This window comes from Xenopus laevis, chromosome 8L (genome assembly GCF_017654675.1).
Source record: "Xenopus laevis strain J_2021 chromosome 8L, Xenopus_laevis_v10.1, whole genome shotgun sequence".
NCBI classification, from domain to species: domain Eukaryota; kingdom Metazoa; phylum Chordata; class Amphibia; order Anura; family Pipidae; genus Xenopus; species Xenopus laevis.
In genome coordinates this window covers 80156133-80177480 of record NC_054385.1, presented here as the reverse complement: position 1 = coordinate 80177480, position 21348 = coordinate 80156133, and the positions used below count along the sequence as shown (strand labels likewise).

Genomic DNA, 21348 nt, shown 5'->3' with positions numbered 1-21348 from the left:
GCAAAGACACCATACAAATACTCTTACATATGTACACCTTGCCTGGAAAAGCTTCTTGAGTAGATATTCATGGAATTCAATGAGATTTGTTGACCCCATTGCAAACTAAAGAAGCCAGGGCTGTATATTCTGCAGGTAACGCTTTGAGGTTTCCAGTATCAATAGTGTCAAAAACAAGCAGCACTAAATAGAACAGCCAGCCTTATTCAGCTTAAAGAAAATTTTTAAACAAAATCGTGGCTTATCTATGTGATTCTGCACAAACAGATGTAAATTGATTTTTCTTTATTTACTTAAAACCCAACCTGCAAAATGATTCAGCGAGTTAGATTTGTCTACTTTAAACAAAAAATAAATTAAGAGGGGGTAAATAAAGTGTTAAAAACCATGAAAAAAAAAAAAATGAGCGTTGGCCTCCCACCATAGGCATTTGTTTCATTTCCACTCTTTATTCAGGTTGGCACAAACCACTAGATAATGGGCTATTGGTGTCACAAGTCTTTTATGTGGACAAGGCATTAATATTAAGGCTCCAGTGCTTCCTGCTTGGCAAAACCAGGCAACCAACATGGCATGTACAAGGAAAGCACCACCCTGGTCAACGTAATGAAGACACATTCTGTGCATACCCAAAACAAATCACTATATTAAAACAACTCCTTTAAAATAAGTTTGCAACCTGCTCTATACTGTTTTGGTGGCCTACCTCTAGAAACCGTTTGTCTCCATTATCTGGCTTCACAACTGTACTTCATACGATTCCAGCATTAAAAAAAGTAACCCTTCTATTTTAAAAGGTGTATTCCTTTAACATTGAATTCTGTTAATAATAAGCCTCTTGGTTTTTGGACAATCACATGAGCACTGTATGAGCAAATCCATACCTACTTCTTTAAACTTTAACCCTGGTATCAATTGAGAGGCTTCAAAACTTTCAATAGATTAATCATATCAATGATCTAGGACCACTACTATCGACAACTCTTACACCATACATAACCATTTGTGGGTTCCTTGTAACTGGTTACTACCCCAGTGTTCCCAGTGTTATTAAATGAATGCTAGCAGACTTAGGATTTTATTCAACACATGTCCTATTTAATAAACTATTTAAGCAAAAGCAAAGTATTTTAGGTGTATATTATTTTTTAAAGAAGACTAAGGATAAACAAAACCCCGTAATAATGAATACAATATGGTGCTGGTTTTACTTTTGGGTGTAAATTATCTTCAAAATGTCCCCTTTATATGAGCTCCCCATAGATGTTTTCTGGTCCTTCTCTTTGTTTCAAATGAGGGGTGGGTGTGTCCAAACGGTCCCTGCCAAAAGAACAGTAGGAGAAGGACAGCCAATGACAGCCCAGCAGCCACACAAGAAAAGACAGGCTTCAAATATCTGTCAGGTAAATGTAGCTGCTGGTTGGTTCCTATCCTACAGTGCAGAGTGCCGCCTGCTGCCCCCAGGCACGCTTCAGCCTCAAAATTTTTGCCGCCTCTGGTAACCGGAAACACAACTTTTTAAAGAATATTCCTTCCATATCTTAAAGAGTTTATATGGAAAATGATCAAGAAAACGATCAAGTTATAACTCTGTTGGTGCTTTTTTTTTTTTTTTAACCTGTACTGTTTTTTTTTTTTGTTTTTTTTAAAGATATTAAGCAATACAAGGCGATCCCCAAGAAGATGCTTGTAATCTCTTTTCAAAACTACCAAAACTTCATTACAATACCCCTAAAGGAAGAAATGTGCAGTAGCATCATCTACAAAATCTGATTATCAGAGAGCAGTCATTTTAATTAACTAAGAAACTAAGACTTCTTAATTTGGTCACTGAAGTGCATTAAAATGTAATAGAATATCTATAGAATAGAATATTTTAATAAACAAATAAAATGTTTATTGAAAAAATAATGAACACCAGTGAAGACATTTTGATACAACATATAAAAACCTATAAAACTCAAAAAGTGCTCAAGAGCTCATTTTTTTGCCTCTTCCACGCCCCCTTCCTTTTGGTGCGGATGCAGTAGGACTGCCACTGGCTTTTGCAGCACGCCCTGTAGAAAAAGACAGGATTAGCTACCAAAGAATTTGTACACTCCATTGTATAGCGATTACATAGATTTATGGTGCTATATTACACACATACAGTCATATGAAAAAGTTTGGGAACCCCTCTCAGCCTGCATAATAATTTACTCCTCTTTCAACAAAAAAGATAACAGTGGTATGTCTTTCATTTCCCAGGAACATCTGAGTACTGGGGTGTTTTCTGAACAAAGATTTTTTGGTGAAGCAGTATTCAGTTGTATGAAATTAAATCAAATGTGAAAAACTGGCTGTGCAGAAATGTGGGTACCCTTGTGACTTTGCTAATTTGAATGCATGTAACTGCTCAATACTGATTACTGGCAACACCAAATTGGTTGGATTATCTTGTTAAGCCTTGAACTTCAAAGGCAGGTGTGTCCAATCACGAGAAAAGGTATTTAAAGTGGCCAATTGCAAGTTGTGCTTCTGTTTGACTCTGCTCTGAAGAGTGACAGCATGGGATCCTCAAAGAAACTCAAAAGATCTGAAAACAAAGATTGTTCAGTATCCTGGTTTAGGGGAAGGCTCAGATGTTTAAACTGTCAGTTTCAACTTTAAGGAATGTAATCAGGAAATGGAAGGCCACAGACACAATTGCTGTAAAATCCAGGTCTGGCAGGCCAAGAAAAATACAGAAGTGGCATATGGAGGATTGTGAGAATGGTTACAGACAACCCAAAGATCCCCTCCATAGACCTGCAAGAACATTTTGCTGCAGATGGTGTATCTGTACATCGTTCTACAATTCAGCACAATTTGAACAAAGAACATTTGTATGGCAGGGTGATGAGAAAGAAGCCCTTTCTGCACTCACGCCACAAAAAAAGTAGCTTGTTGTATGCAAGAGCTAATTTAGACAAGCCACATTCATTTTGGAACAAAGTGCTTTGGTCATAACAAAAAGAGCTTTGCATGATGGGAGAAGAACACTACATTCCAAGAAAAACACCTGCTACCTACTGTCAAATAAGGTGGAGGTTCCATCATGCTATGGGGCTAGTCCAGGGACTGAGGCCCTTGTTAAAGTCAAGGGTCGGATGAATTCTACCCAATATCAACAAATTCTTCAGCATAATGATAAAGCATCAGTCACAAAGTTGAAGTTACACAGGACAATGACCCTAAACACACTTCTAAATCTACAAAGGCATTTATGCAGAGGGAGAAGTACAAAATTCTGGAATGGCCGTCACAGTCCCCAGACTTGAATATCATGGAAAATCTATGGGATGATTTGAAGCAGGCTGTCCATGCTTGGCAGCCATCAAATTTAACTGAACTGGAGAGATTTTGTACGGACGAATAGTCAAAAATACCACCATCCAGACACTCATCAAAGGCTATAGGAGGCATCTAGAGGCGTTATTTGCAAAAGGAGGCTTAACTAAGTATTGATTTAATATCTTTGTTCAGGTGCTCAAATTTATGCACCTGTCTAATATTGTTATGACGCATATTGCATATTTTATGTTAATCCAATAAACTTTATGTCACTGCTGAAATACTTCTGTTTCCATAAGGCATGTTATATATTAAAAGGAAAGCTCAGCCAATGATAAACAACACTCCAAAGGGGTTCCCAAACTTTCATATGACTGTATTGCTTATTAAACATTTTAGGACTTGATTTACCAAGAGTTTTCAACTTATGCTGCAGGGTACAGTTCTTATACCAATATATACACATTTTTAAATGTCTACTGATTTTATAAGGAATCAATGTTAAAGAATCTTGCCCAATTTTTTCTGCCCCCGACTGACAGAACAGTCAAGACATAAGCGTGTGGCAAAGCTTACATGCTCATAAATCAAATCTTCTGGCAAGATATGAGCAGTTAAAGACAACAGAAGTGGACATCTCTACTATTCATATTGAATGCACCAAATCGAGATTGATACAAAATTCCAAAAAAAACCCAAAACATTTCATTCAGTTGTTTAGAGCTTTAAAGTCGTGATTTTGAGGGGTTCAGATTTGGTTTGGCTGAACACAAGGACCCTGTCAAATCTTATGCCTGCATTTGGTGCATCCATATTTATTACACTGCTTACCAGTCTGAAAAGAATTTTAGAAAGTATTTGACATATCTAAAGATGATGAGTTTTCAGTCTACTGCAGACGGCTACTTCTCTCATATATGATTAAAGTCAGACGTCAACAGTTATCTGTTTAATTCTTACACGGCCGTCAAATAATATCTGACTATACTACTATTTTTACTACTACTGTTTTTTCACCAAGCAGGCAAAAGTCTTCCAGAGTTACACAGATTAAGTTTGTGCAAGATAAAAGATGTTTCTACCGCTGTATTGTGGCTTGCACAGATAAAAGACCCAATACTTGACACTAACCTCTTGATTTTTTCTTTTTTTCTGCAACTACTGGTTCTTCTGACTCTTCCACAGGATGATCAATTACTTTAGCTAGCTTTCTCTAATAAGGAAAGCAAACAGAGAAAAACAGACTGTATAAGTTATGGTGCATGAACTAAAGCACACAAACCCGTATCTTCGTGGAACCTTGAGCTTGTGATTTATGCAATTGTGTAATTTATATTGGAAGCAGTAGTTCACTTAAACCAGATGTCAATCTATCTACAAGGTCTACTAATCAGATGGTTTACATTGTCGAAGAAGTCAGAACCACAGTGAATAATAAATATTTAAGTCATTAAAATTAGAAAAAAAGTCACAGTTGTTGGGTGCTGATCTCAAACAACACCACCTATTTATCTTGTCTTCAGAACACAAGTCTCCGAGCATACAAAACCAAGAAATGAAAGAGCACTATTGATCTTTGCACTGCTGTGCAGGAATCTGGGCACACAAAGTACAGTAAGGCATATGGTTTATCTCTAACCTTAAAAAAATTGTGTTTTTTGATTTTCATAGAAGCATCCTTTTAGTCTTGCAATGCAATATGTCAAAATCCACATGCATCCACAAATAAAGTGGACTACAAAAAAAAAAAGTTACAATATGCACAATAGGATAACACTAAAAGCAAGGTAGGCAATCATGCAACATGTGCACAACATAATGTCCAGAGAATGAATGTATTATAAATCAATTTATTCCTGTTAAGAGATCAGCATTGGTCTTGTGTGTTTAAAATGAAAATTAGCATAGTTTGCCTATCATTACGATGGAATGCATTACTCCAGTATTGTTCTCCGTCTCTTTAGCACTTGGCTGACAACTTCATAGTGAAGAATAGCAGGAAGGAGAATGGCAGGCCACGTTAAAATAAAACGACAGAATAGTTTATACTGAATGATTAAACAGAAAGAATGTGCATTTTTCAATGCATGCGCCAATGGAATAGTTTTGCTGATTTACATGGCATGGAAACTTGCCGAGCCAAGCTCATGTCAAAGAGCTATACATATTATATGATTCTGACAAGTATACTTAAGATGGGTCTCCAGCTTTGATGCTTAGAAAGCAGCTGTATAGATTCAATGCCGTCGGGCAAAGGAGGTTAGGGGGTGGAGAGTGCAATCCATTTCTCATTGAAGGAGCACTGCTTCCAGATTACCATCTAAACCCTGCTGGGCTGAACAGATTGGTTTGATAATTACATACAATAACTGCAATGGGCAGGTAACCCTCAGCTGGTACAGGGCAGCTTCCCCGTGGGAGATTCCATATGCAAAACGCATTGATGGAGTGCATTAGATACATGTATTCTGCCGGTGCACAGGCCTGATTAAAGCCAGCCAGAAATTCAAGGTTAGCATGTCAGCAGATTTCTGATACATTAGTCAAGAATACACACAGACACTTCTGTTTTTTCTGACCCATAATATAAATATAAAAGTTACTGTGTCACAAGCTTTATGCTAATATGCAAAGAGAAAAGAACATTAATCTACTCTGTAAATAAGCGGGACCACACAATTTGATTGCATATGGTTAGAACATACTGACAGTTTCACATTTCTTATTAATCCCATTTAATTTGTAGCACAAGCTGAGGCCAGGGCTGCAAAGGTGATGCTACCTAATACTGTTTGTATCAGTAGAAAGCCACTCTCACCTCCTCTTATTTGATCAGATGGGGGGAGTTTCTAAAAATAAAGTTCCCATTTGGAGATAATACTTATCCCCATGTGATGCTATGAAAGCAAACATAGAATAGCTAGGGAGCTGTATTTCCTTCAAACAAAAGATTGAATGAACAGACTGACTTGCCCAGCTGCATGCTGGCTATGACCCTTGCTATGCTGAAGTACCATAAGCGATTGCCAGTTGTCATTGCAAAGCCTGCTTAGCTTTTAAACATCAATGTAAAAATTATTTGGTTGCATTTGGGCTGCTTTAGTTAGCCACTGTCGAAATTCTGTTAAAGGGATAATGTTATGGGAAAAAAACATGTTTTCAAAATGAATCAGTTAATAGTGCTGCTCCAGCAGAATTCTGCACTGAAATCCATTTCTCAAAAGAGCAAACAGATTTTTTTATATTCAATTTTGAAATCTGACATGGGGCTAGACATATTGTCAATTTCCCAGCTGCCCCAATCATGTGACTTGTGCTCTGATAAACTTCAATCACTCTTTACTGCTGTACTGCAAGTTGGAGTGATATCACCCCTCCCTTTTCCCCCCCAACAGCCAAACAAAATAACAATGGGAGGGTAACAAGATAGCAGCTCCCTAACACAAGATAACAGCTCCCTAACAGAAGATAACAGCTCCTGGTAGATCTAAGAACAGCACTCAATAGTAAAAACCCATGTCTCACTGAGACACATTCAGTTACATTGAGAAGGAAAAACAGCAGCCTGCCAGAAAGCATTTCTCTCCTAAAGTGCAGGCGCAAGTCACATGACCAGGGGCAGCTGGGAAATTGACAAGATGTCTAGCCCCATGTCAGATTTCAAAATTGAATATACAAAAATCTGTTTGCTCTTTTGAGAGATGGATTTCAGTGCAGAATTCTGCTGGAGTAGCACTATTAACTGATGTGTTTTGAAAAAAACAGTTTTCCGATGACAGGATCCCTTTAAATATACAGTATTACAGTAGGACAGTGGTCTGGCTTGGATGGGGTATTAGCAGAAACAAGGGTGCAGGAGTTCCAGAGCAACTTCTCTAGATATAAACTTGTCTTGTCTGTCCTAGATCCCTCTCTGAACATCAATGGCTGAATAAAGGTAATTAAAAACTACAAGATGGTAGCAACAGGCTCTTGACGCATTCACCATTAGAAAAGGTAATTAAAATGCTGGCAAAGAGTTTAGACCATTTTTTGGGGCGTTATTAACATTTGACACCCACAAGTGAAAGGCGCTTTACATGTCAATAAACTATTGCATTCATTATACTGGCAGTGATTCCTTCCACCTCTACTTGAATGTTTGTAATTTCCATGATAGACTTTAATATACTGATATATGGAAGGCAAGTAAACCTGTCTGCACCAAATTTAAGAAATTTGTTTTATAAATAAGAAGACTGGAAGGCCCAAGCCAGTTACTCATGTTACTTTTTCTCTATACGTCAACACATTCTCTAACACTGATCTGGGATTTGCCTCATTTAACTTACTTAGGTCAGTCCAAATTTGTCCAGAGCTGTAACATTCCTCCTTCAAATGGCGCCAAACAGTGGTGCCTATGCTCCCTCTAAATTTTGAATTACAGGATAGCACAAAGTAATTTCACTGATCTTAAAGATCTTTAGGAAATTCTGGAGCAACTACCTCTAGTGTTGAGGGCCACAACAGAAGATGTCCTGATAGGTGCAAAGGCTAAAGCAAGGAAGGCTGCATTCCAGTCAATGAACAAACCCAACAGGCATGTTAAACAAGTATAAAACAATGACAATATTCAAGCATAGAGTGCTGCAAAAGTAATTACAGCCTCAAGAAAAGGCTTCACTATGATGCCCAACAAGCACTGGGTAAGAAAAAAAGAATGGGAATTTGTATCATCATGCAGCTCCTTCAAACAATATCCAAAATATCTGAAACCTTCTCAGTCCAATCAATAACAGTCCAGCTGGACATTGACAGCAAAATAAATGGAGAAGAAAGCCACTTCCAGTAAATTTTTGCGTTTAGAAAATATGCTTCTGAATTGGCTACAAATTTGGTAACTAATTAAGCTCTGCATTTGATAAACTTACGGTACAATCCTGGACAGCTTTCACCTTTCCTTTAATTCAACCTTAGTAGTTGCAATAGAAGGTAAATACCCAACATGTTGTGGTTCCAATCTTATTGTCTGACACTGATGCAAAAACTTCTGCTAAGATTTTAGGTGAAGACATACACAGAGCTACTAGTAGCAGCTACTTGTCATGGCGACAAAATAGACAGTAGTGATAATTGGCTTTGCGAAGACACTATGGGGGGTATTTAATAAAACTCAAATTTATCCCATTCTTTTTATTTAAAATAAAGTCAACTTAACTGCCAACCATAAGTTTGACTTATCAAAAATCACTTAAAAAAAAATCAACAAAACATCCAACTTTTCAGAATTTTATGCCTGAATGGTAATATTTTTTTAGTCATACTAAAAACATGCGCAGATCAAAATCTTCTAATTGTAAGAGATATCTGCCATCTGACTTCTACGGGTTTTAGCTGGAGTATTTTCGGATTTTGATTTTTAGCAACTTTGAGGTATAACAAATCTCAAAAAAAAAAAAAAAAAAAAGGTTTTATCCCTAAAAAATCAACCAGAAAAAAACGAGTCTTCATAAACAGGCTCATGTGTGTATTTTAGCAGAGGCAATTCTCAATATTGCCTATGGCAGGGTATTTTTTTGCAACAAGTAGCTTCTACTAGTAGCTCATTGTGTCTTCACCTTTAGCCAGCAGAAAATAAAATTATCAGAGCCAAACTTATATTAGACAGTTATACCAATAAGTATTATGAGACATCATAACATGCAAGCAAAATAATCTTATTTAGCAACCAACCGGACATCCCACAAGCATGCTGAAAAGGTATTTGGGTATATCTCTAGTCTCTAAATACAGAGGCCTAAATCATTCTTCCTGTTGATATGATTCCCTGACTGCACTGCCTCAACTTCCTTAAATATTTAAGGATTAGGAATAATTAGTTTAGAACCATCCTAATGAACATTGGCCCAAGAAAAATGCTGGCATCAGAAAGTACATTCAGCCACTTGGAAATGTGGATTGCCATATTTCAAGCGACAAGAGACTGCCACAGCAGTTAACTATGGGCTATTGCCAAGCTACTAAAAACACCCCCCCCCCCAAACTGTCCCATGTGCAACTGCCCTTAAACAGAAAGTTTTACCCAACTGACCTTTCGTCCATTTTGAGAAACAACTCCATTCTCACAAAGGGAGAAGTCTAGTTTTCCATCATCTTTACTGCCTATGGTTTTAAGGCCTTGCAAAAGTAGTTCTCGTAAGTGCAGATATGGAGGTTTTGCAGAATAAGACAGTTCTTTAACTGCTTCCATGAACTTGCTAATTTCCTCTGCAAAAATCAAGAGATGTTATTGTGTCTGCATAAGGCAAATGCATTTCAATCATAATTCTTAATGAAAACAGATACAGCCAATTGTACTACCAGATTGAAACAACCAAATTCTTTACTAAAAGCAGAATTCAACATAACCGAAATACATTTTTTCCTACCTGGCTTATTTTTCCCAGGAAAACATGTTTCCATAAGTTCTGAGATATCATCACCATACCTATAGAGAATATTACACACCAAAGAAGTTCAAATGAGCAGGAACATATCTATTTACATTTACAATTATTTTAGTTTATTTCATTACAAAGAAATAACACATTAGCGATTAAATGCAGGTTTATAGAAAATAGAAAAAGTTACGGGAGATAGGGTATGCTTAGAAAGATTAAAGGCATGTCTAAAATATATATTTTAAGATTGGAAATGCCATCAAGTATAACAACAAACAAGTTTTTAATTGCATAACACAAAAATGATCCGGACAACCACATACACGTCATTCAAATGTAAATCTTATGTTATGCAATATAATCAGTGGTAATTTAAGGCTAATAACTGGCAAAAATTCAGTATTTTATATACGAACCCTGGCAATAAGCTGCTGGGCAAATATATGGCAAGATTGCAGAATCTGATTTAAAAAAAATAACCAAGAGAATTCAACCAGTGGGCTGGACTAAACACATGCTAAGAGTACTTTAGTCAATGTAGTTCTTTACTTCTCCATTTTAGTTTTTAATGAATGGTTATTGTTCAAATAACACATTTTAGTATGAATTGTTTTGTCAATAATCACCAGGATGATTTATTCACTGGCCAACCAGAATATCACATACATACGTACATGTATATTTGCTAACTTATACAACATATACCTTATTTTTGAACTGGAGACATAAGCAGGATCACTCAGTTTATCTTCCCATGGTAGCCTGCCACATAACCATTGAATCATACAATAACCCAGTATTTCCAAGTCTCCTCTTCTTGAAGGATCTGTAAATTAACCCACATGAATTGTTTTACATCAATGGGAAGTTGCCTTGGTGGCCATCAAGCAGTGAACTAGGTCACCAATATGAGCAGTACGGTGGTGCAGTGTGTCGCAATGCTGCTAAGCAGCGCTGGAGTCCTAAGTTCAATTTCATGTAAGGAGTCCATATCTTCCACAGACAGTGCTTTCCTCTCAAATTCAAAAGACATAGTTAATTAGCTCCTGAGAAAATGGAAAGTGTGCGAATTTATGTCTATGAAAAATAATATTTTTCACAAACTTGCTTGAGTCTTCAGATTCAGGGACCTTTAGTCCCTTGCATTGCATGGTAAGCAGTGCACAGACTTTCCGGAAGGCAGAGAGACTTCAGATCTCACAATCCATCTCTTCAACGTGGAACAAGGTCAGTGGTGCAACTAGAGTGAGTCGGGCTACCCTGCAAAAAAATCTGCAGAGGGGCCCGGCGCACTCCGATCCCCATCCTCCTGCCCACATCCCATCCGGACTCTGCCCACGTCCCATCCCAATTGCTTGCCGGTAACAGAGCGCGGCTGGGAGGAGGTTTTTTTTTTTATTATTATTGGCTATAGAGGAAGCAGACCCCCACAGTCCAGGCCCCCTGTTCCACGGACCCCTCCCTACGACTGCGGGGTCTGCTTCCTATAGTTACACCAATGAACAAGGTAATGAAATGGTTGGTTGACTTGTCAGTCTAAGGGCAGGTGGACAAATGGTTCCTATGAGAGTCAGGCCTTTCCTCTCAATCTGAATATCATATAGGCGTTTGTAAAATTGATATAAGCCTTGTTTTCAATTTAGATATATAAATAGATCTATATGTTGGGGCAGTTCAGATATTTCTGCACCTTTTTATACAGACCTTATGGCAAAAGCAGGGTATTTTTCCCTTTAACTTTTCCTCCTATTGATAGGACTTGTTGACCTCATATGTATTTATTTTTAAGTTCAAGCATTAAGAAAATATCTTTCAACCCATATGCCTAGTCTGAATTCAGAGGGTTTTTTTCCCCAGGATGTCACATTTCAGTAGCATGCCAAGTAATTTGCATACTTTATGTAGGTGGCCTAACAAGTTGTTTGGACAGAAATACAAATTACTTCTTCAATAACAGCACCCCCTTAAAACAGTAAATTAACAGCTGAGCCAAAACGCAAAAAAAATTGATGTTTGTTAAGACTAAGTTTCAAAGTCTTCTAAAATGACAAACATTATGAGCAAATCATATAGATTCCCCAAGCCCAGATTTCAATTAATGCTAAGTGAGAAATTAATTATGAATTTTAGATGTAGACTCAAATTAGGATATTAAGAATCTGTCTGGCAGTATTAAATTGTTTATGAATAATTAATATTCTTACTGACTCCTTTGTGGGCATCAATACTTGTAAATTCAATTGTGCCATTATGACATTTTCTGGGGTCTTCTTTGTACTCTTTGTGAACACCGTCGGGGCAATACCTGTAGGCAAGACCGTAATCTACTAAAAACACCTGCAAAAGTCCAACACAAAAAGGTCAATTTTTCCAAACGCTGCAAAAATAAAACACAAATAAGATCTAGTATAGATATAGTGCATTTACTACATGTGCTTTTGACTACCAAGTGTAACTGCATACTGCTTTCATTCAGAAAAGCAACCAAATATACTGCAGGTACTATTATCTGCAGCTTTCCATTGTATTAAACTTATTTATAAAGAACAGGACACCTGTTCAAATGCCATGCCATGTTAAGAGGGATCTAAACACATGCAAAAAAAATTTAAGCCAACTCAGAGTGATACTATGAGCACTAGTGCAATTTACATGTATTTCCTATTTATAGTGTTTCTATGCTATGGTATAAGCAGTCAGTTAACATTAAGGTCACTGTCATAAAACCTATTAAAGACAGCTACTGAGCCAAAAGGTCTGATCTTAAAATAGTATAAAGCAGCCAAGATTACAGGAACCATTTAAAATGAGTTAAAAAGAAAATTTCAGTGCACAGGAGAACATTCATTTTACATCTGGGTTTAGCTTCCCTTCAATATAAAGCAGCCACATAGACAGTAGAGCCAGGCAATAATGCACATGTGCATGTTGTCTCCCTAGACCTGCAGGGCTGTGATGGCACCCTCCATGCATCGACACAGATGCCTTTCTGAAGCTGGAATGCACAATGGACAGATAAGGAGATAGCTACCCAACACTGAAAAGACCAAATTTTCACGAAGTAGGATTGGGTAGAAAATGAAATAATTAATGATTTAAAAGGATTTCTCCTTAATCAAATGTGCACGGAGGGCTTTCATCTCAATTTACCTAGAAGAAAAATTACCCATCACCACAACAACTTCCTTTCAACACTTTACTAGTATGCAGTCCACTAGAATTCTTCATATTGGTGTATCTCTCAATACTATTTAACATACCTGATCTGGATTTTTATGATGAACCAAAAGATTTGATGCTTTAATATCTCCATGTACATATTCATGTTCATGAATATACTCCAGAATGTCAATCTGAAAGAAGAAAGCTTATTAACTACAGCTGTTCTGTTAAACCCTTGAGTGTCAAGGCAAACACATTACAGGGTGCATTAAATAAACAGGGTGCATTAAACATTAAAGGTAAAAATATGAAAGTTTAATCGAATTAAGAGGCAGATAGGGTTAATTTGTAAGTGTCAAAAGTTTTGGTAAAATAAATAATTTTCTGTAGACGAATAACCAAATTGCCAGGAGATCAGCTGATAATAACTTTCTCTTAAAGGAACTGTCCTTTTAGTTAGCCGACTAACAGGTAAGAGAGATGCAAAGCAGGAAGTAGTGTTCTGTCTATTACATTAGACATCGATTAACTCAAGCCTTTATACATTACATTTTTGGATAACTATATTGAAAAAAATTTTTTTTATTTTGCATGGCATAACATTTTACTAAATTTTATTTATACACTGAACTGTTCTTTTAAATGGTACCTTTTTTTCTATGCTCAGTAAGTATCCATTGGCTAGCTTCTCACTTTAAAATATTTTAATGTGAAGGAGGGTATAAAGCTAGCCATGCATGGGCCAATTATACCTTAAGTCTCAACCACTCCAGACCAAGTTAGTAGTTAATTGGTCCATGTAAAGAGACAAACCAGCAGTCCGCCCAACAGAGATCTATCAGACAGGAGCTGCATTGGTCTTCTCCGTAAGGTACTGCATAAGCCTCTATTGTAACACATCACTAGGAATGTTGGTGACTATATTAGGCCTGATTGTCTGGTGATCTCCCCAAATGACCAGATCTATTTAAGGTCAGCCAGCATAAGGCTAAATCAAGTACAAATCTCCTATTGAAAATCTAATATAAGCTTCATATTACCGAAATAATATAATCAATTAAAAATGCTGTACTGTTTATAGAATAATCAAGAGACTCTTCAGTATCTCCCTCTCAGCAACCTTTTACTATTCATGCTGTTTTTATGCAAAGGTCTGGGTTGAGTATGTCTTTTTTTGTCAGTTTGTCTTTTTTTCCCTTTTTAGATGTTTTAGAGCTAACTCAAATAACCACCTTAAGCACAACCAAAAGCTAACACATTAACAGACTGTGGCACACACTCTGGATTTCCATCAGGTTGCTAAAAGAAGGAGAGTGAAGAGTAACTTTATTAATACATAAATGGTACATAATGTTCAACTTATTATATTTAGAAAGTTTCTCATTTCAGTGAAATGAAGCTTATATTACATTTTTATGATAGATCCCCTTTAAGTCAGGAGCCACAGACTTGTACACCTGCAGGTTAAATGTGGCCCAGAGACTGCTAGTTAAGACAGTTTTTTTGCACAGTCAGTGCCGGCTTCCTTGCTTTAGAGATACTACATGTACAAGATAAAGTTGCTATATAAATAAATACCACAGTCCAGCATCTAGTTTAAACATGAGTGTCCAAACTATATCTTTTTAGTTATTCAAACATTAATGCCTAGCATCCCCAAGCAATCTTTGACTGCCTGCTGATTTAGGGTTTACAATTTATGGCTGTCCATAAGTACTTTATCTCCCCATCGCAAACAAACAAACCAAAAAAAATCTTCTTCATCCTTAATACACTGCCTGCTGGGACCTTCTCTTTTGTGTGCACATCCCTCATGGTTTTTCAACATTTTATAGTTTTTAAGGTAAGTTCTGTCATATCTGGTAATAATAAATAAGGCATCTATGTATACATTTTTAGTGAGCAGAGAGAAAATTGGGTTTTTAGCTTATTATAAAATCATTGCTAAACTCCAGACTTATAACTTAAGTATGAGGGCTGGGGCAAATGCAGTGTTTTATGTATCACAGACCTCCTATGGGGAACCATGGCAATCAAAATATTACTACCTACAGGAAGCCACTTCCAGATTGTTTAACTAGGAAATTAAACTCCTATGGCAGATGCTCATAGCGGTGAGAGATCACTGTGGAATGCACACTCCCGACCAAGCTGTGCCTAACAGAGCCAGCATCTGCCACAGATAGAAAGTCACCTATTGATGTAAACGGGAAATGGCTGACAACAGGCTGGGTGTCACAACTACTAGGGTCCTGCCAGAAGAATTGCAACAAAGTCCTATATGTACCATGGTGACTTAAAAAATAATTTGATTGTGTCACTTAAGGTATGGAATAAGACATACTTAAATCTGAAGTTATGAAAGGCAAAATGACAACGTTAAAAAACATAAAAACGATGATAAAGTTCATACCAGTCTTAAACCCAACTGTAAAACCGTTTTACGTGCCAAGATTTTTCCTTTGTTTTCAAAAATCTTCTGTAGGTCCTGACCAAAGCGATCCATTACCATAAATCTGTAACTGAGAACAAGAATACAATATGTTAGTTTTCAATATACAAACTGCTTAAATCCGACTGTTTTAATATTCACCTGTTTCCATTTTTGGTATGCAGACCAGAGCCCCAGTATCTGGGCACACCCAAGTATTTCATCTTATGAGAGCTGCTCCATTTCTGAACTGAAACAGATATTAATGTTGATTTATTATATGTCTATATAGAAGATGATGCAATAAGTAAGCATTGGCATGAAGTATTTTGCTAAAATTAACTAACTCAATGTACTGAAAAAATGACTCTGAATTAATGTGGAAACTAAACTTGAAGTCAGAGCTCTAGAATCTCTTTGAGACTAGCCGTGAAACACTAAACACTTCTGATTTTCCAAAATTTCAAACTGTTATACTTTTCTTTGCAAAAATTAAACACCAACATATTGGGGTGGTATTCATCCATATAAAGGCAGGAAACAATTACAGTAGAAGGTATCTAGTCTTCTATTCGCAATATAACTGCAAATATTGTGAAGCATGGTAAAGTGTGTTAAGAAATCTATTTTTTTTCACTTAGAAGTATAACCACTAAATATTGCCATGCAGTTATACAAATAAAAAGTTAATGTACTGTAGAGCTTGAAAAATGTAAGTCTGTAGGTATAAGTCTAACAATAGGCCGATTATCAGTATACCATATGTTCACAGACTAAGCTGTATCAGTATTGTTTAAGCAATACAGATTACTGTATTTGGAAAGTCTTAAATGAGACTATATATTTAATATGCCCAGGAACTAACCAAACTGGTAGCTTTTCAGAAGTGAATTACCATCTTTAATGCTGACCCAAATTTCTAGTCTGAACACATGCTCCAAATCTCCATTTACAGAATGTGTTACATACAGCCCCATGCATGCTGGACAGCAGCATTCCTTTAATATTTTGTAATGGTTTAAGGCAATGCAACACAAAGTATATTGGGAACATTGTCAGCCAAGTATGGCATGCGACAATGAACCACGACCCACCCTCCACAGCGGAGCTACAAAAAATAAAAAAAAATACCCAAAATTGCTGCGACTCTGCCCTTAGTGTTTTAAAACAATAAAATTATGGACTGCAGAGATTTTATTATGCTAAAAGTAATAACTATTTAACAGTTAGACAATATTCAGGTTCAACTTACTCTGGCCAGGTTTTGCAGCACGCATATAGAATTTAAGTTCAGAGAAAAGTGGTCCATTTTCACTTGGTTCCTAGAGATTTAAAATATGGCTTGAAATAAAATCAGTACATGCCTATCCTTGCTATGTAACACAGTATTCAATTCATAGTAGTCAGAGATCTGAGTAATTAATAGGATTAATTAAAAGGAACACTTCCAGTTGTTTTAAAATATGGTATTTTTAACAAATGGATGTCTAGTTACGGAACTGTCCAATGCTAAAAGGACGTGCAAATTAAATAAATCTACTTAGAAAGGGGAAATATATTCTTACATATATATTACCTGCAAACATGTAAATAGCTGGTCAAGTGGTTACAGAATATTGAGATAAAATATCTTATCTATTGCTGTGGGTTACTGCCTAGTGCAAACTTTGCTTTATAGGTCACTACTAGATTTATGCATAAGCATAGGCATCCAATTAATTAAGACATGCTATTTGTCCAAATGGTGATCGAAAGCAACATAGGGCTACTCCTTTAAATAGCTTGTAGTGTTTTAGTCAGTCTGGTTAAACATGGAATAAATGGGTGCTTTTGGATTGTTCTAATGTGGCAGTTTTCCTAGATGTTTCGTCATGCACATCCACAGAAATTTCTTTAGATGTTACAAATGATGGAGATCAAGGAATAATGCAGAATAACTGCTTATTGGGCTTTTTTGTGGGTCCACATAACATGTTTCAGGCATCATGGGGACTTTCTCAAGTGTGTGATCTGAGAAATGACACATGATGCTGGATGCACATTGTTAGCATTGAACAGTTCTGTAACTAGACAAATCTGTCATCTGCATTACCTGAAGATATTCCCAACACTGAAGTCTATGTAGCTCCTCATACTACTAGTGCAGCGGGAGGGTGAAAATCATAACTTATACATCACTATACAACTGGAAAGTATTAGTAAGGAAAAGAACACTTACTACTTTAATGACATATGGAGCATCTGGTCCTATAATTCTTGAATAATTTTCATCCGCTGGGAAATAAAATACTTCATTATTGACATTTCGATTCTGAAACAAGTTTACTCTAGATCAGTTATATAAAATATATACAGTAACTCCCATTTTATGTTTGTCAGGGGCCACAAAAGATGGTTTAAATCTGGGAAAAAGTAAAATCAGGGAAATGCATTATAGATTATTGGGAGCATAAAAAATGGTGCAAAATGAGAGGAAACTTAAAACCAGGGTATGTAAAATTAAGGTTTTACTATAGTTTAATTAAAACAGGCTCAGATGTCTAACATTTGGGTTTATTTTTGTGGTGCCTTTAAGTTTGTGTGCTATCCATAAAGAAAATTTAAAACATGAGAAGAATGACAATGAAAATAATAAATACCAAGATAAAGACGACCAAATCCACCCTGTCCAATTGGTAACCCCAATTTCCATTGTTTTTTTGCTGAATCTGTTAGCACCTCTCCTGCAGGAAACTCTTCAGCCAGCTTTCTTTTAGCTGGGGCCTTTCTGGCTCCTGTGGCTTTCTTGGGTGGCATTTTGCTGCATTTAAAAATAAAGTTTGGACAAAAATTTAAAATAGAATACTGAAGGGATTTTAAAAAATACCTTATAATACTTAGGGAGTCCGAGTTCAGCACAAGAATATAGACTAATATGTGGGGGGGCGCAGAAGAAAACAAAATACCATATGACGATAGTATCCCTTCAGGCTAATGTCATACGACGCATTTTTAAGTACATGTATGGGATCCATTTTTCAGAAACCCGTTATCCAGAAAGCACTAATCCCACAGACTCCATAGAGGATCCAAATTACAGAAAGATCTATTATCTGGAAAACCCCAGGTCCTGAGCATTCTGGATAACAGGTGCAGTACCTGCATTAGTTTTACCCTTGTGTTAGTCCTTCCAGGCTGAGCTGATAAGGGTTTTCCAGCACATACGATTAGCACTTGAAAACACACCAGCAAACAAGTAAGTAGCAGCATTTTCATTGCCACCACTAGTTATAAAACACAGGATGCATGAGGCTTTAACATACGAGACAGCGATTATTCCCTCTAATCACTGTAGTGTTTTTAGCACCAGAAGTGAATACCGGGCAATACACAGCAGCACATCCATACCAGTTATAAACTTGTTTGAAAACCTCAGCTGTGAATCACAGAATGCCTCCCCCACCTATGTGACTCACACAGCAATCATTTTCATTTTCCATTCTGCCCTTCCCTAATGTCACTGCCCTCCTCATATTCCCCATCGTCTAGAACTGCGAAGCATGCAAAGTACAGTGTGACTTCCAAAAGAAAATAAAATAGGATGTAGAATTATTTCTTAGGGTGTTGGCAACCTCTAAGGGAAAAGGCATTTAATCCCATTTATTTAACACAATAAATAGGCCGTTCAGATGAAATCAAACCCCTTCACAAGAGGGGTCTGGCCACTTTACTGCAAATGTTCTAAACTGTTGGGACCCACAAAATGGGCAAGGAGGCAGGTCTATCTGTTCTCAAATGTTGTCATGGGATGAACAGAATGAGATCGCTTGTATAGCAATATTTTTGCGGTCTCAAACAGAACCCACAGGATTTCCTGCATGTCAGCTAAAGAGAAGGGAGCAGGCCTGGACTGGCAATCTGTGGGTTCTGGCAAATGCCAGAGGGGCTGCTATAAGGTGCCATAGAATATCAGTATTTAGTGGGCTGGAGGGGGCTGATTGGGCCTCTGTGTACCTGAAATGCCAGGGCCTATTTTAATTCTCAGTGCAGCCCTGGAAGGGAGCAGTGAGTGGCTATAGACAGAACACTGTTACATGGGTAAAGTTATATTGATACAGTTTGCAATAGATCTTCAGTTTTTTTGATTATTTGGCTTTTTATTCAGCAGCTCTCTTGCTTGGAATTGAAGTAGTTAACTTGATGCTTATTGGCTAGAGTCCACTACTACAACAACCAATCAGGCTTGAATGGCAGAAAATAGATGAGCTGAATATAAAAAGAATGGGTTACTGACTGTGTTATAAAGAGAAACTGTAGCCTCAGAGCAATCGCCATTTGGCTGCCCGGGTTCAGTGACCCCCCATTAACAAGCAGATAGCAGTGTAAAAAAAGACCAATTGCTGGAAGTCGCTACATTAAATTAAATCGTATAAATACGTACGAAAACTACCGCCTTAAATGCCGTGGAACTGCAAGTGAAGTGAAACACACTGAAATGAACACGCTGCTGGTAAGTGCAAATGCAGAAATGAAATAGAAATTGTGCATCACAGCTGCGTTACGTAAATGTTATGGGCGTTCAAGAGCGCGGGTACCACAAAACAACCTATGACAGGACGTTTATTGTGTGTGTGCCATTGAATAGTCCCCACTTCTAGTTATAGCATACCAACCAACTGTCCCGATTTTTCTTAACACAGCCTGCAGTTCCGAATCGCTGCTTAAACTTCCCGCAACGCTGTCTAATGTCCAGCAGCTTCGCTCCCGCCGGCAACTAACCCGGACGTCACGAGTCTCATCTCGCGAGACGGTAGCGTCAAAACTAGTCGTATATAAGCGCAGTGACGCTGCACACAGCCGGCTGTGGGTGAACTGCTTCTGGCAGTACCACGGTGGCTGACGCTGGAGCCTCTGCTCTGCTAGGATGGTTTTAGAAGCTTCCTACGTGTGCAGAGTAGAAGCGGTTTTTCTCAGAACTGTAGCTGCGCACGTCCCAAGTGATGTCAAAAAGTCACACCCAGATTTCATAACTATACAGATTTTTATTTGCTGTCCAGGGAAATATTTTTCACATTTTAGGGACAATATTTGGGCTAATTTAAGGGAAGACCATGGGTGAAATAATCAACTTTTAACTTAACTTTTTGCTTGATGATTTGCAACAGTCCCTAAACATTCTGGCAGCTAAGCTTAGGGACTGTTGCAAATCATAGGGGTTGTCACCTGTCCGGTTTTGACTCACACAGCCCAGGAATTGGAAGACTGGGCCGGTGGGACACTGGAAAAAACCCCAGGTCCGTACCCATATCTGCCTCTCATTCCTCCCAACATTTCGGAAGTAAAAAGAGGGATAACAATTGTTTCTGTATGTAGCGCAGCAAATTATTGTGGCCACGCCCCTTTCTGTTACCACACCCCCTAATTACCATTTTCATTTTACAAAATTCGGCAGGTTATGAAAGTTTGAAAATATTTCTCCTTATCTAAACAGTTTTTTTTGTGTCTCAAAATTGTTACAAAGTATCTTATTTGCACCTGTTAGCTGTTCTGTGCTCTCTGCTAAAAGCCTACTTTGTTTCTTTTTCTGGCTGTCCAGTGCAGAGAAAATAGGGACTTTCCAGTACAAATGAGGGACTGCAGGTTGAGCTGTTAAAAGAGGGACTGTCCCTCTGAAAAAGGGACAGTTGGGAGGTATGGCCTCTTAATGCCGCGACCCCCTTTATCGGAGGTCGCAGCAAAAAAATATATATATTGTGTGCGCGCATGTGTACAACCAAGGAGCTGGTCGCATGCACATAAACGCAGCACCACGCGCATGCACAGAGACGCGGAGCACACAGAGGCGCAGAGACGCGATAAACATGCCAGCGCGGCAGGGGGCCTGGAGGGGGGCCCAGGGGTAGTAGCCCTGGTGGGCCCCGGGCCCCCTAGTCCGACCCTGATTGGAAGGGCTGCCTGTTTTCCAAATTAGGAAAACCTTGGCCGATCGCAGTGTCAACCACGCCCCCTGATGTCACGGCCCGCCCAGTGTCCACCAGAAAAGGT

General features: G+C 37.8%; 1 protein-coding gene across 3 annotated transcripts; it reads right to left on the bottom strand.

Moving 5' to 3' along the window:
- Positions 1–1874: 1874 nt before the first annotated feature.
- vrk1.L (VRK serine/threonine kinase 1 L homeolog) lies at positions 1875–20182 on the bottom strand. 3 transcript variants are annotated; one of them, XM_018228669.2, is made up of 13 exons: positions 19977–20182; positions 17964–18124; positions 17543–17598; positions 16577–16646; positions 15487–15574; positions 15307–15415; positions 12992–13084; positions 11936–12068; positions 10437–10557; positions 9720–9778; positions 9383–9558; positions 4444–4525; positions 1875–2057 (listed from the first exon to the last, which is right to left on the bottom strand). In XM_018228669.2, exons 2-13 carry the CDS (start codon positions 18118–18120, stop codon positions 1972–1974), a joined length of 1230 nt encoding a protein of 409 aa, XP_018084158.1. In that variant the 5' UTR covers positions 18121–18124; positions 19977–20182; the 3' UTR covers positions 1875–1971. The 3 variants fall into 3 exon arrangements, with proteins under 3 accessions (XP_018084158.1, XP_018084157.1, XP_018084159.1); XM_018228668.2 differs by having other exon boundaries at positions 19973–20174; XM_018228670.2 differs by lacking the exon at positions 19977–20182 and adding an exon at positions 19745–19843.
- Positions 20183–21348: the final 1166 nt, after the last annotated feature.

Bases quoted from the DNA above. Each gene is read 5' to 3' on its own strand.
- vrk1.L (XM_018228669.2), bottom strand. From the start codon at position 18,120: ATGCCACCCAAGAAAGCCACAGGAGCCAGAAAGGCCCCAGCTAAAAGA. The intron at 16,647-17,542 runs GTAAGTGTTCTT...TTAAATCTCTAG, and splicing joins CTCCATATGTCATTAAAGTA to GAACCAAGTGAAAATGGACC. The intron at 4,526-9,382 runs GTCAGTTGGGTA...TTTCCTTATTAG, and splicing joins TTTCTCAAAATGGACGAAAG to AGAAAGCTAGCTAAAGTAAT.